Source organism: Phocoena sinus, chromosome 2 (assembly GCF_008692025.1).
Source record: "Phocoena sinus isolate mPhoSin1 chromosome 2, mPhoSin1.pri, whole genome shotgun sequence".
Classification (NCBI taxonomy): Eukaryota; Metazoa; Chordata; class Mammalia; order Artiodactyla; family Phocoenidae; genus Phocoena; species Phocoena sinus.
This window is the reverse complement of record NC_045764.1, coordinates 137,475,587-137,488,453: the sequence shown is the minus strand read 5'-3', so window position 1 is coordinate 137,488,453 and position 12,867 is coordinate 137,475,587. Positions and strand designations below refer to the sequence as shown.

Here is a 12,867-nt window from a genome sequence, read left to right as displayed (position 1 = left end):
TATGGACTTAGGAGATAACGATATGTCAATGTAGGTTCATTGACTGTAACAAATTTACCACTCTAGTGGGGTATGTTGATAGTGAGGGAGGTCTGTGTATGTGTGGCACAAGGGGTATACAGGAACTCTCTGTACGTTCCCTTTAATTTTGCTGTGAATCTAAAACTGCTCTAAAAAATAAAGTCTATTTAAAAAACAACAGGAACTTCTCATCTGGTAAGAGCTCAAGAAATGCTTGTTGAATTATTACAAAAGGGAAAAAAATAAATAAACCAATGCTGGGGGCGAGGGAATGGACAAAATAGGTAAAGCTGATTAAGAGGTACAAACTACCTGCTTAAAGTAAGTCGTAAGTCATAGGGATGTAATGTACATAGGGAATATAGTCATTAATACTGTAACTACTTTCTATAGTGATGGATGAGAACCGGTCTTCTTGCAGTGATCATTTCATAATGCATAAAATTATAGAATCACTGTGTTGTATACCTGAAACTAAGACAATATTCCATGTTAATTATAACTCAATAAGAAACTAAAATAAAAAATAAATCAGGGCTTCCCTAGTGGCGCAGTGGTTGAGAGTCCGCCTGCCGATGCAGGGGACACGGGTTCGTGCCCCAGTCCGGGAAGATCCCACATGCCATGGAGCGGCTGGGCCCGTGAGCCATGGACGCTGAGCCTGTGCTTCCGGAGCCTGTGCTCCTCAACGGGAGAGGCCACAACAGTGAGAGGCCCGCATACCGCGCAAAAAAAAAAAGCAAAATTAAATCAATGCTAATATTTATAATTATCTTTATAAATATAGATTTAATTTAAATGAGCTTTATAATTACAGAACTGAATTATACAGAATGGCAAAGTAAGCAGGTGTAAAACTACAGGAAAAAATCTTTGTTTCTTATGGTATGAATCTACTGACAAATAAAGGTAATCAAGTTGATATCCTATGTTGAACTCTACTAGAATGTTTACAGCAGTTTAAGAAAAAAAATTACAATTTATCAGCAAGCTAGACAATGTACTAATTTAAACTTCCCATTAAATAGAACCTAGAAACAGTAAAGTTAAAATCTAAGTGAAAACTGTCTGTTTATAGACAATTTCTTTCTTTTATGCTTATTAAAAACTTTATGATGAATTCTAATGAAACTAAAGTAACTAATTTGTTTATTTCATTTTTAATTGAAAAAGCAAAGGTAACAGCAATATAATAGATACAAATTGTAATCATAAGTAATACAAATCTCTTCCTTTAAAAAAAAGAAAAAAAACATAAAAGTGGATTACAATTTCGGAACATTTTCAGAAGAAGCAAGTCTCATTCATGCCACAATGAATCAGGTTGGTATAATAGCCTTGAAGAAAAAGGAACAATTTTCTGTAACAATCATTTGGCCCTTTATCTATCTGGTTACTAGTTTAGCTCAGAGGTTGACCTGCCTTTAGTCAAGTATTAAAAGCCAACAAAAAACCTATTGTATTTTCTGAAAGATTTAATGTTATTTGAGTACAATTTTGAAGTCTTTTTGACATCCAGAATTTATAATTAAAGCCCTTAGGACTTTCTCACCCTTTTAAAATAAGCATACCCTGAACCAAAAGAATGTTTATTATGAAACTAAGGACAAACCTTTCAGATAATCCCTGAGGCCAAAAGGAACAAGAATTTTTATGTTTAGATTGTCATAACCACAGAAAAGAGCCTATTATTAATGCTATAAGAAAGTTCACCTTCATGTGTGCCCCCTCTACTGTAATTTTTATGCCATTATTCGAAATTCTAATACTTAAAATTTTTATATTCAAAGGATTCATAATGAAATTTATATAACAAAATGACCAATCACCAATTTATAAATCCTCAAACACTGAGTCCTTAGCCACCCTACCAACTCTATTCCTTTCACTCTAACCATCTTCAGAATCACCCTCTCACCTTCCTTCCTTCCTTCCAAACTTCTTTAAGATCCTTCAAAATATAGCTCCAACCTACTTTTTTCTCTCATCTCCCACTATTCTACCAATCTGCATCCCATGTTCTAGACTCAGACTACTAACTACTCTGAGACTACTAAGCACTTTCATGGGCTCTGAGAGAGAAAAACCCATGTTCAAAATCTGGCTCCATTATTTACTAGCAATGTGATCTTCAGCACAATACTTAAACTCTCTGTGCCCCCTCTCCATATGCAAAACAGGGATTAAAATGCCTATCTCAAGAGTTGTCAAAATTATACTTTTGATTAACACAGAGATAGCCAATACAGATACCACAAACATCCAACTAATCACCTTTAAAAGCATGAATAAGACACAAAGTACACAGGTACTGAAACAAGATTTTAAAAGGAAGTTTAAAAAAAAAGAAAGTTTTATTTATACCATAACAATCAGAACAATGACACATAACTAAGTGGTGCAGTCACACCCTAACAAAATTTAAGAGGGCTAAAACTGGTCTTACCCTCATTTCCGTACTCTCTACCCAACAAAACAATGGAAAATAATGCCAGTTCTCCCACTTTTATTTTCTAGATTAACACCAGCAACTGCTCAAGGTCAGAATACTGCAATTCATCCTTGCCTGCTCTTTCTAACCTCACTTCCTACACGAAATTAGTCACTCAAATATTTTAGTGACTAACTCCCTCAGTTACTTACTCTAAGCACTCATTATTTCTCACCCAAATTGCTGCTACAGCCCCTAAAAAATGGTTTCCCAGCCTCGAGTATCTCCTGTCAATATTCCACATCACTACCACAGTATGTGGCTGGCCATAGAATAAAATCTTACCCTTACAGTCTAGCTTACAAAGCCCTCATTAACCCAGGTCCAATCTGTTTTTCAAACCTCATTGCTAGTCATTCCCCATGTCTACCTACCTATAACAGATTACTTGCTACATTACCCAACATGCTCAACACCTTTATATCTCTGTGACTTTGTCTTTTGCTACAAATGTCCTTCCATCCTCTTTCTACCTGGTAAACCACTATTCATCTTTTAAGATCGAACTCAAATGTGTTCAAACTTTACCTCTATTTCCTAATGCTGAATTAACCGTTTTGCTATCTATATTCCTGAAACACTTTATAAATGCCTACACTGCTTTCACATTAAATTATAATTACATAATTATCTCCCCCTTTAGAGTATGAACTTACTGAACACAAAGATCATATATCCTCAGCAAGTAAATAGTTCACATAGAACAATTACTATTTGCTGAATTGAGCTAAAGTTCAGAAAATAAACTATAAGTCCATGAAGCGAGGTCCCAAACTTCATCAATATTTTCAAATGCAGCAGAACTGCTCTTTGTCCAACATGATCAGGATCAGTAGCTGATTACTCAGAAAAGTCTGTTAAAGAAGGGAAACATACATACACTCTTCTTAAACACTTTATTTTAACTTAAAGCATATGCAGTAAGTGTATAGTCATTCTCTAATGTAATAACACACAGTCAAGATACAGTTTTTAATGGGAATTGTGCTTCCTTCTTGTATAAACCATACCTGTCATTTATACTGCTCAGTTTCCATCTTTTTAAAATGGACCAAGGACCTGAGAACTAGAATCCTTCTAGAGGTTTGTAATTTTTCCCAATCTTATAAACTACTTAATTAAATTAATTACAATAACAAGTACAACTGACATAAGAAGGTTTGGTTACCAGTACAACCAACTCGATATATAACTGAACTGGTGAGAGAAATACAGAGGTACAGAAATCTTCTAATGCACAAGATTCATCATGCATTCATTATGCTTCGATCATCAGTCAGTACATGTTACAGAAGGACTGGGAAATATCAGTTACTCCAATGAGTCAATTAAGCGGAGTTTTGTTAAGAGAGCATCAACATAATGCAACTAAAGATAGTCCTTCATGAATATATCAATACATAATAGCAGAATCACTTTCAGATTAAATGCTCTGAGCCAGCTTTCTTATCTGGTAAAGAAAAAATGGCATATTGTAAGCCCTAATATCTGGACTTGCTCTTACCTGTCAATCCTAGCTCCCACTTCTGGACACGATTTTACCTATGGGCCCTCAGGTTGTTCATATCTTCAAACTTCATAGCAAAAAACATGTATTTCTTAAAATCATGGCTCAACTAAAACCTTGTTCCAGAATCAAGATCCCATCTTCCCCACCTTCTTGGTCCATCAGTTTCTTTTAATTATCCTACCTGCCTGCTTGGACTTGAGACCATGTATTCAACTTGCTCTGTGACATCTATAATCTCCTTTCCCTTTATTGCCTGACCAGACTTTTGAATAACAACACGGCCTTCAGAATAAATGTAAGCTAAGTGTCTTCCTGCTTGGTGTCCAACTGCCTGTCCTAAACCAAATATCTAAGTATAGTCAGATTTCTACATACCTGCACACTTGCCCATTCTTGCAGATTTGTTTTCAGTTTATCGTCTCAGTCTACATCCTAACTTTTCTACTTTGTCTTAGCACTCCGAATTCTACCATCTTTTCAGCTAAAGTTCATAGCCATTCATGGTTGCTAAGACTACATACAAAGTACAATGAATACAATTAGAATTAAAAAGCAATGGCTCCAAGGCACTAAAAGATCCCAGAAAAAGCCTAACTTATGTCTGTACATGCTACTTGCTATGATATAATAAATGAACTTAGATATTTTAGAAAAGTTTCAATAGCAGGTGAAACAAAAGATTTTCTGGGTTTTTCTTAGTTAATAAAGAAATTAAAGGAACTAGAATACTCCATTCCTCAGGAATTTGAATTTTCTAAATATTTACCATATATAAATATTTTAAAGAATGATAAATTTTATTATAATCATATTTTAAATACGAAATAATGTGAGTATAGCTTGGTTATCAGGTTTGAGAGAAGAATAAAAAGATAACTGTTTAATTCTCTTAATCTTGTTCTAATTTTCATAGTCTCTAATTTTTGTATTATTTCCAAACCTATGATGAGTAATATTATGGCAAGTCTTTAAAAAACAGCATTAATTATTTTAATTGATGTGTAACAAATTCAGACTTTTTAACATCTGTGACATCTCATTAAAAAAACAGAAACAATACTTTCTTTTGATGAACACTTCTTTTTGACTAATCACAATAGAAAGAATAAGCACTAAGATTACTCTAACTTCAGATTCTAGAATAACATTGAATAATAGAATGCCACTTCAACAGTCAACTGCTTCAAAGTATTTTCAAATTACTGCATGCACAGAAGCATAAATGATGATAAACAACATATGGCTTTAGTCACCATGGAAACCCTATTTCTTAAAAAACTGAATATTTTTTTCTTGTTTACTCTAATACATCATCAATGTATAGATGATATATACACATACAGCCTTGCTTCCCAGCTATAAAGTAGTAGTACCTCTATTAGTCATATTTTTCCTAAGACAAAATGTTTATTACTTAAGTATGTCCTTTAAGTGCAATGCAAAATAATTAGGTAAACATCAGCTACCACAACAAAACCTGTCAGAGACTTTTATATGAGATGTTCTCCTAGGCATCTAAAAGATAAAAGCACACAGGCTGGCACACCAAAAGTATAAGCATTAAAAACATACCAATTTCTTCCACTTCTTCCAGGAAATCATTATATTCTCTTAGACTAGGAAAGTCTTCTTCCCTTTTATTGTATCTTTAAGAGAAGAAAAAAATGAACATATTCCATATCATTTGCTTTCAATAGTAACTAACTGGTTTGTTTGTTCTTACTAATTCATACATGATACATAAAAAAGGACTGCTTACAGCGTAAAACAGTTTTCTTGACACCAGGTTTGTAACTACAGCAAGAATGTTGTTCTTAAATTCTTATGACTACAGAGAAGGAGTAGAATCAGGAAAGAATGGTACAACACGTAAAATCCTAAGACTTAAGGGAAAAATAAAGAAATTAGGACACTGAAGAAATGGGAAATGAGCTTAAACAAGGTCTATCATTGGAATTATGATATTGTTTACTTCTAATAAATAGAGTCATTAATGTCCAGAAAGCTAAAATTAATTAAAAAGACACCTTCCTGGGATTTCCCTGGTGGCACAGTGGTTAAGAATCCACCTGCCAATTCAGGGGACACGGGTTCAATCCCTGCTCCAGGAAGATCCCACATGCCGCGGAGCAACTGAGCCCGTGCACCACAACTACTGAGCCCACGAGCCCATGCTCCGCAACAAGGGAAGCCACTGCAATGAGAAGCCCGTGCACCACAAAGAAGAGTAATCCCCACTCGCCGCAACTAGAGAAAGCCCGAGTGCAGCAACAAAGACCCAACACAGCCAAAAATAAATAAATTTTAAAAAATAAAATAAACAAATAAAATGTTTCTCTAAAAAATAATAAATAAATAAATAAAAAGACACCTGCCTGTTTTTCATGACAGTTACAGTCTAAAGGATGCTAGATCAAGAAAATCTATAAATATTATAAGTGTGCCTGTGAAGAATTAGGAAACAAGAGGGCTTAATGAAAAAGAAAAGTATCTAAGAGAGACTATCTCCCATAAGCAATCCAAAAACTAAAAGAGTAGCTTGGGGTATTGATAAAGTAACACTTTATCTAGTAAAGTACCTAGAAAGATGCCACTAAAACATTGGTGACCAATGTTGAAATGTAGACCACCTAGATAGATATTAATTCTTTAAACCTAAAAAACAATAAAACTAACATACCATTGTAAAGCAATTATACTCCAATAAAGATGTTTAAAAAGAAAGAAAAAATAAATAAAAAACAATAAAGTGGCTTATAACAAAAGTACAGATAAAATGAAATCCAAAACTATTAACAAAAAGTAAAAAATTAAATCATAAGTGACAAAGAATATTAGAAATATTTATGTACTCACATACACACAGAGATCTATCAAAATAAATTGTAGCTAATGCTGATTTTTCTCTAATAGCTTTCAATCTCAACTTAAATGTTACCTCCTCAGGCCTTACCTTACATCACTGACTCACAACAACATTCAGTCCCTAACTTCATAGCATTTTTCTCAATGTATAATCACATATTTGTTTTGTTTGCCTGTTTTACTGTCTATGTCTATGCTATCCAAGCTACTGTACTGTAAGCCTTTCGAGGGCCTAATATGTATAACACTGTTCGAACAGAATAGGTACTCAGTATATATTTACTAATTAAATTAAAGAATAAATAAAGCAAATAAATTGTGAAGCCATCAATTTGGAGGATTTAGTCTTCTCTGGGAGTTCCCCGATGGCCTAGTAGTTAGGATTCTGGGCTTTCACTGCCATGGTCCAGGTTCCATCCCTGGTAGGGAACTGAGATCCTGCAAGCTGCATTAATTTTTTAATAAAAAAGATTTACACTTCTCTAACAAAGATTAGATAATTAGGGACTTCCCTGGTGGTCCAGTGGTAAAGAATCCACCTTCCAATGCAGGGGACGGTAGTTCGATCCCTGGTAGGGGAACTAAGATCCCACATGCAGTGGGACAACTAAGCCCGCACGCCACAACTACTGAGCTCGCATGCTCATCTAGAGAGAGCCCGCGTTCCACAAACTACAGAGCCCACGCACTCAGGAGCCTGCATGCCACAATTAGAGAAGAGAAAACCCAGACGCCACAACTAGAGAGAAGCCCGCACGCCACAACGAAGAGCCTGCGGGACGCAAGAAAAGATCCCACATGCCTCAACTAACACCTGACGCAGACAAATAAAAAAAAAGATTAGATAATGAATATTACTGAGTTCTCTAAGACCTTAATAATTTTTTTTAACATTGAACAATTACATAAATGAATTTATACTTATTCACTTGTCAAACTGTCCACATTTCTACAAGTAAATAATTATATCAATTACAGAAATAATTGTTAAAATCCTCTTTGTGAACTGAATCATTCAAACATTAACACTTACATCTTTAGCACTTTTTTCCGAATCTCAACTTCCTTGTCAACAGTAGGATCTTCAAAGAGTTGTACCCTGAAGTTGCTCTTTCTAAGTGGAGTGCCACACTCAGGACAGTTTCCAGCTCCTCTCACAAAGAGTAAGTCCACGCAACTTTCACACCTGTAAGGAGGAAAATATAACTTTTAAGCTAGTATTCAAATCGGCAACAACTCTGTATACAGTTTGCCTTTGTTTTGGTGTTTCTTTGTTTGGGGGGGCTGCGGGGGGGCAGGAAAATTAATCATTGCTGCTTAAACTCTTATTAAAAACCTTTGGGAAAAAAAAAAAAAAAACCTTTGGGAAAAAAGTTCATTTTCATTTGGAGCCTACTTCAGACATAGGTGTCCCAAGGGTTACCAGTTTAGTTTTACAAATTAAACAAATATACAAGTTTTTAAAAATTGATTTGGGATCTGGGAGGACTCAGATAGCAGGACAGGGGGAAGTCAAAGAGGCACATAAAAGAGCAGTCTAGGGTCAACTCCACTCTCAGTCCAGTATCACCCTTAGACCTGGCAGGGGCCTGCACTTTAGAGAACACTGCATATCATAATCACTAAAACAAAAACTTTTTTTCCCCTTTCAGCCTTTGTAAGGAAGTTTTTTAAAGTTCCGTTAGCAATTGAGTAAGTGGCAGTTACTCAAAAGGGAGAGGTGCTAGCTGAAGGAGGCCCCCAGGCCAGAGGATAAAGAACTGAGAGTGACCTAGTATATGTGGAGAAAGGAGAAAATCACCACAGCTTCTGCCCTGAGAAATCCTAGAAAGAGTGGCTACTTATAAAATCTTTAATCAGTTAAATCTGGCTGTCCTAAATTCACCAAAGTGATTGCCCAGGCAAGCCAAGTTTCCCAAATACCTCCATCCCTTCTTTCCTCCCTTCTTGGGTAGTACAATTTGGGGAAGAACTTAGGACTTCCTGGAAGTCTTGAGTTGGAAAAGAAAGAAGCTGGCAAGGTTAACGAGATTCCTGCGAATTGACAGGATCAGTTCATATACTGTTTTAGATGGGTCCAGGCACCACCCAATCATCCCTGCCCCGCCCTGCCCTAGCAGACCCATGCTAGTAATCAGACTAGCAAGTGGAAAGGCTGACCAGAAGAAAGTAGCTGCTTTAGCCTGTGGGTCTTAAAGATTCAGGTTCCTGGGAACTCAGGATGCAGCGTTGGAACTAAGGCTGCACTAAAGATGTAGCTTGATCCATACTTTCAAACATTTAAACATTTTGGTATGTAGTCCTCCAGTTGTAATATTGCCCAACTCCATATGTTAGGGCCATACCAACACTAATCACTCCTTTCTTAGCACTATTTGAAATTATTTATTTCTTTATGTGTTGATTTTCTGTAACCTCCACTAGAATGGAGGGCAGGAATTTGGCCTATAATTATTCTAAACACATCACAACACACACACAAAAAAAGGACAAATTCTAATAAAAAAGGGAAAAGTTGATTTCTTCCAAATATGTAGTTGACTTATGGAATAAGCTAAATGAGAAGAACGATACAGATAAATAAGAATATTTAAGGTTAGTTATCAGTAAAATACTAACATTGACCTTTGCATATTTCTATCTTAAAGTAGAGGGGGAAAAAAATCCATCAAAAAATAGAGGCAAAAAATCCCTAAGAGGCAAAAAAGAGAGGCAAAAAATAATAGTTGTCATTATTCAAGATCAACAAAACCCCAGAAAATTCACTTGGGATTGGGAAGATTGGGAGTGGTACATTTTGCCTAATCTTTGTGGTTGGAGGAAATTAAATCCAACTAGAGAAGTTGAAAATGAGCACACTTTAGAACTACACTGACTAAAGATATTTATAGGCAAGGAGCCATCTGAAATACTCAAAACCATCGAGCCATCACATAGAATATTCTATATTTCAAGGTCTTGGAGTCAGTAATTCAGTTAACAAGGTAATATAGAACACTTTAATATTTCTAAAAGTCATATTGTAATCTCAGACATATAATTTGTTACCACCGTCAGTTCTACATCTCCACTTTTTAAAAATCTACCTTAAATCATACGGATTTCAACAGTATTAAGGTCTTTTTTAAATAATTTATTTTCCCATACTTTTCCCTTTCTGATCTTAATTGCTAAAAGAACAAATAATTCTTTTTTTAAAGCTCAAATATAGAAGTATATAGAGAAAAAACTCAAAGTTCTACTTCATTCTGTTCTACATCTCACTTCCCACATGTAACATACAACTGTTAAGTTCCATGTTTACGTGGCCACATCTTTTTCTACATACTTACAATATATGTATTTACAGATTATATACATGAAAACTAGTCATACAAAAAAAGAACAGAAGAAAACGTTCCTTATTGCTAGTTCACTTCATCTGGCAGCAGAGCAACCAAAAGAGCAGTATGTGGGCAATCTTTTGCCTCCAAGAGTGCTAGGAACTTTTTCAAACAAAATCTTATATTCTGCAGGACATAGGAAAATTTGCTGAAAAAGCCCAAATCCTCAGTTATTCCCAAAGATATTTTTATGGTTTTCTTTTGTTTTTAAAAACCAGAATGGTGCCTGCCCTCTTTTCTCTCTGAACAACTTATTTTTAGATTTTATTTTCTTCTATCAAGGATATTTAACTGCTTATATTCCTCTGTCAAGATTTTTAATCAGCTTGTTTCTTCTTTTTCCAGAGCTAAGAAGTCAATTAAAAATCTTGACAAAGACTAGATACAAAAAAACCTACAGCTAACATCATACTTAATGGTGAGAAACTGGAAGTTTTCCAACTAAAATCAGGTACAAAGCAAGACTGTCTCCTACTCTCACTGTCTCCTACTGTCACTACTCCTTTTCAACATGATACTGGAAGTCTTTGCTAATGCAGTAAGACAAGAAAAGGAAATAAAAGATATACAGATTGGAAAGGAAGACACAGAGCTCTCTTTGTTTACAGATGACAAGACTGTCTATGTTAAACATCCAAAAGAATCAACCAAAAAACTTCTAGAACTAATAAGTGATTATAGCAAAGTTGCAGGATACAATATACAAAAAGTCTACTGCTTTCCTATGTACCAATAATGAACAAGTGCAATTTGAAATTAAAAACACAATACCATTTATGTTAGCTCCCAAAAGTTTGAACGTTTAAGTATAAATCTAACAAAATATGTACAAGATATTGTACAAAATATGTACAATATGAGAAAAACTACAAAACTCCTATGAACAAAATCAAAAAAGAATTAAATAAATGGAGAGATATTCCATATTCATGGACAGAAAGAGTTCATGGAAAGGAAGATTCAATATTTTGAGTTGTCAGTTTTTACCATCTTGATCTATAGATTCAATGCAATTCCAATCAAATTGCCAGGAAGTTACTGTATGGACATCAACGAACTGATTCTAAAGTTTATATAAAAAGGCAAAAGACCAGAATAGGTACCATAATGTTGAAGGAGAAGAACAAAGTTGGAAAACTGATGCTACCTGGCTTCAAGATTTACTACAAAACTACAATAATCAAAACAGTGTGGTATTGGTAAAAGAACCAATGGAACAAAATAGCCTAGAAATAGACCCACATAAATATACTCAGCTGATCTTTGACAAAAAAGCAAAGGCAACACATGAAGCAAAAACAGGCTCTTCAACAAACTGGACATCCACATGGAAAAAAATGAATCTACACATGAACCTTACACCCTTAAAAAATTAATTCCAAACTTAACTCACAGGCCTAAATGTAAAATGCAAAACTATAAAACTCCTTGAGTATAAGGTAGGATAAAAACTGTATGACTCGGGGCTTCCCTGGTGGCGCAGTGGTTAAGAATCTGCCTGCCAATGCAGGGGACACAGGTTCGAGCCTTGGTCCGGGAAGATCCCACATGCCGTGGAGCAACTAAGCCCGTGGGCCACAACTATTGAAGCCCGTGTCCCTAGAGCCCCATGCTCTGCAACAAGAGAAGCCACCGCAATGAGAGGCCTGCACACTGCCTGAAGAGTAGCCCCCGCAACTAGAGAAAACCCACGCACAGCGACGAAGACCCAAGGCAGCCAAAAACAAATAAAATAAATAAATTAAAACAAAAAAAAAACTGTATGACGTTGGGTATGGCGATGACTTTATAGATACAACACCAAAGGCATGATCCATGAAAGATATCACTGATAAGCTGGATTTTTTTTTAATTAAAAATTTCGGCTCTGCTAAAGATGATGTCAAGAGAAAAAAAACACCTGATAAAGGACTGTTATCTAAAATATACAGGGGAGAAAACCTCTTAAAAAATGGGCCTAAGACCTTAATAGACAACTCACCAAAGAAGACACAGGTACACCTCATTTTATTGAGCTCTGCTTTATTTCACTTTGCAGATATTGTGGTTTTTACTAACTGAAGGTTTGTGGCAACTGCATTGTCAGATGATAGTTAACATTTTCTAGTAAGAGAGTATTTTTTAATTAAGGTATGTACTTTTTTTTAGACATAATGCTATTGCACACTTAATAGACTACAGTGCAGTGTAAACGTAACTTTTATATGCACACTGGGAAACCAAAAAATTATTGACTCATTTTATTGCAATATTCACTTTATTGCAGTGGTCTGGCACTGAACCCACAATATCTCCAAGGTATGCCTGTATACAGATAGCAAATAAGCACATGAAAAGATGTTCCACATAACACGGCATCAGGGAAATGCAAGTTAAAACAATGGGGTAGGGCTTCCCTGGTGGCGCAGTGATTGAGAGTCCGCCTGCCGATGCAGGGGACGCGGGTTCGTGCCCCGGTCCGGGAAGATCCCACATGCCGCGGAGCGGCTGGGCCCGTGAGCCATGGCCGCTGAACCTGCGCGTCTGGAGTCTGTGCTCCGCAACGGGAGAGGCCACAACAGTGAGAGGCCCGCGTACCGCAAAAAAAAAAAACAAAA

The 12,867-nt window shown here is 35.8% G+C and overlaps 1 protein-coding gene across 2 annotated transcripts in view; it reads right to left on the bottom strand.

Moving 5' to 3' along the window:
* Positions 1-12,867, bottom strand: part of MNAT1 (MNAT1 component of CDK activating kinase) — a 214,178-nt gene that overhangs the window by 160,086 nt on the left and 41,225 nt on the right. For both annotated transcript variants that reach the window (XM_032621477.1, XM_032621478.1), the window contains exons 2-3: positions 7,921-8,073; positions 5,595-5,668 (exon numbers count right to left, since the gene is read on the bottom strand). In XM_032621477.1, the coding sequence (XP_032477368.1) occupies positions 5,595-5,668; positions 7,921-8,073 (227 nt within the window). The remainder of the gene's footprint in view (positions 1-5,594; positions 5,669-7,920; positions 8,074-12,867) is intronic.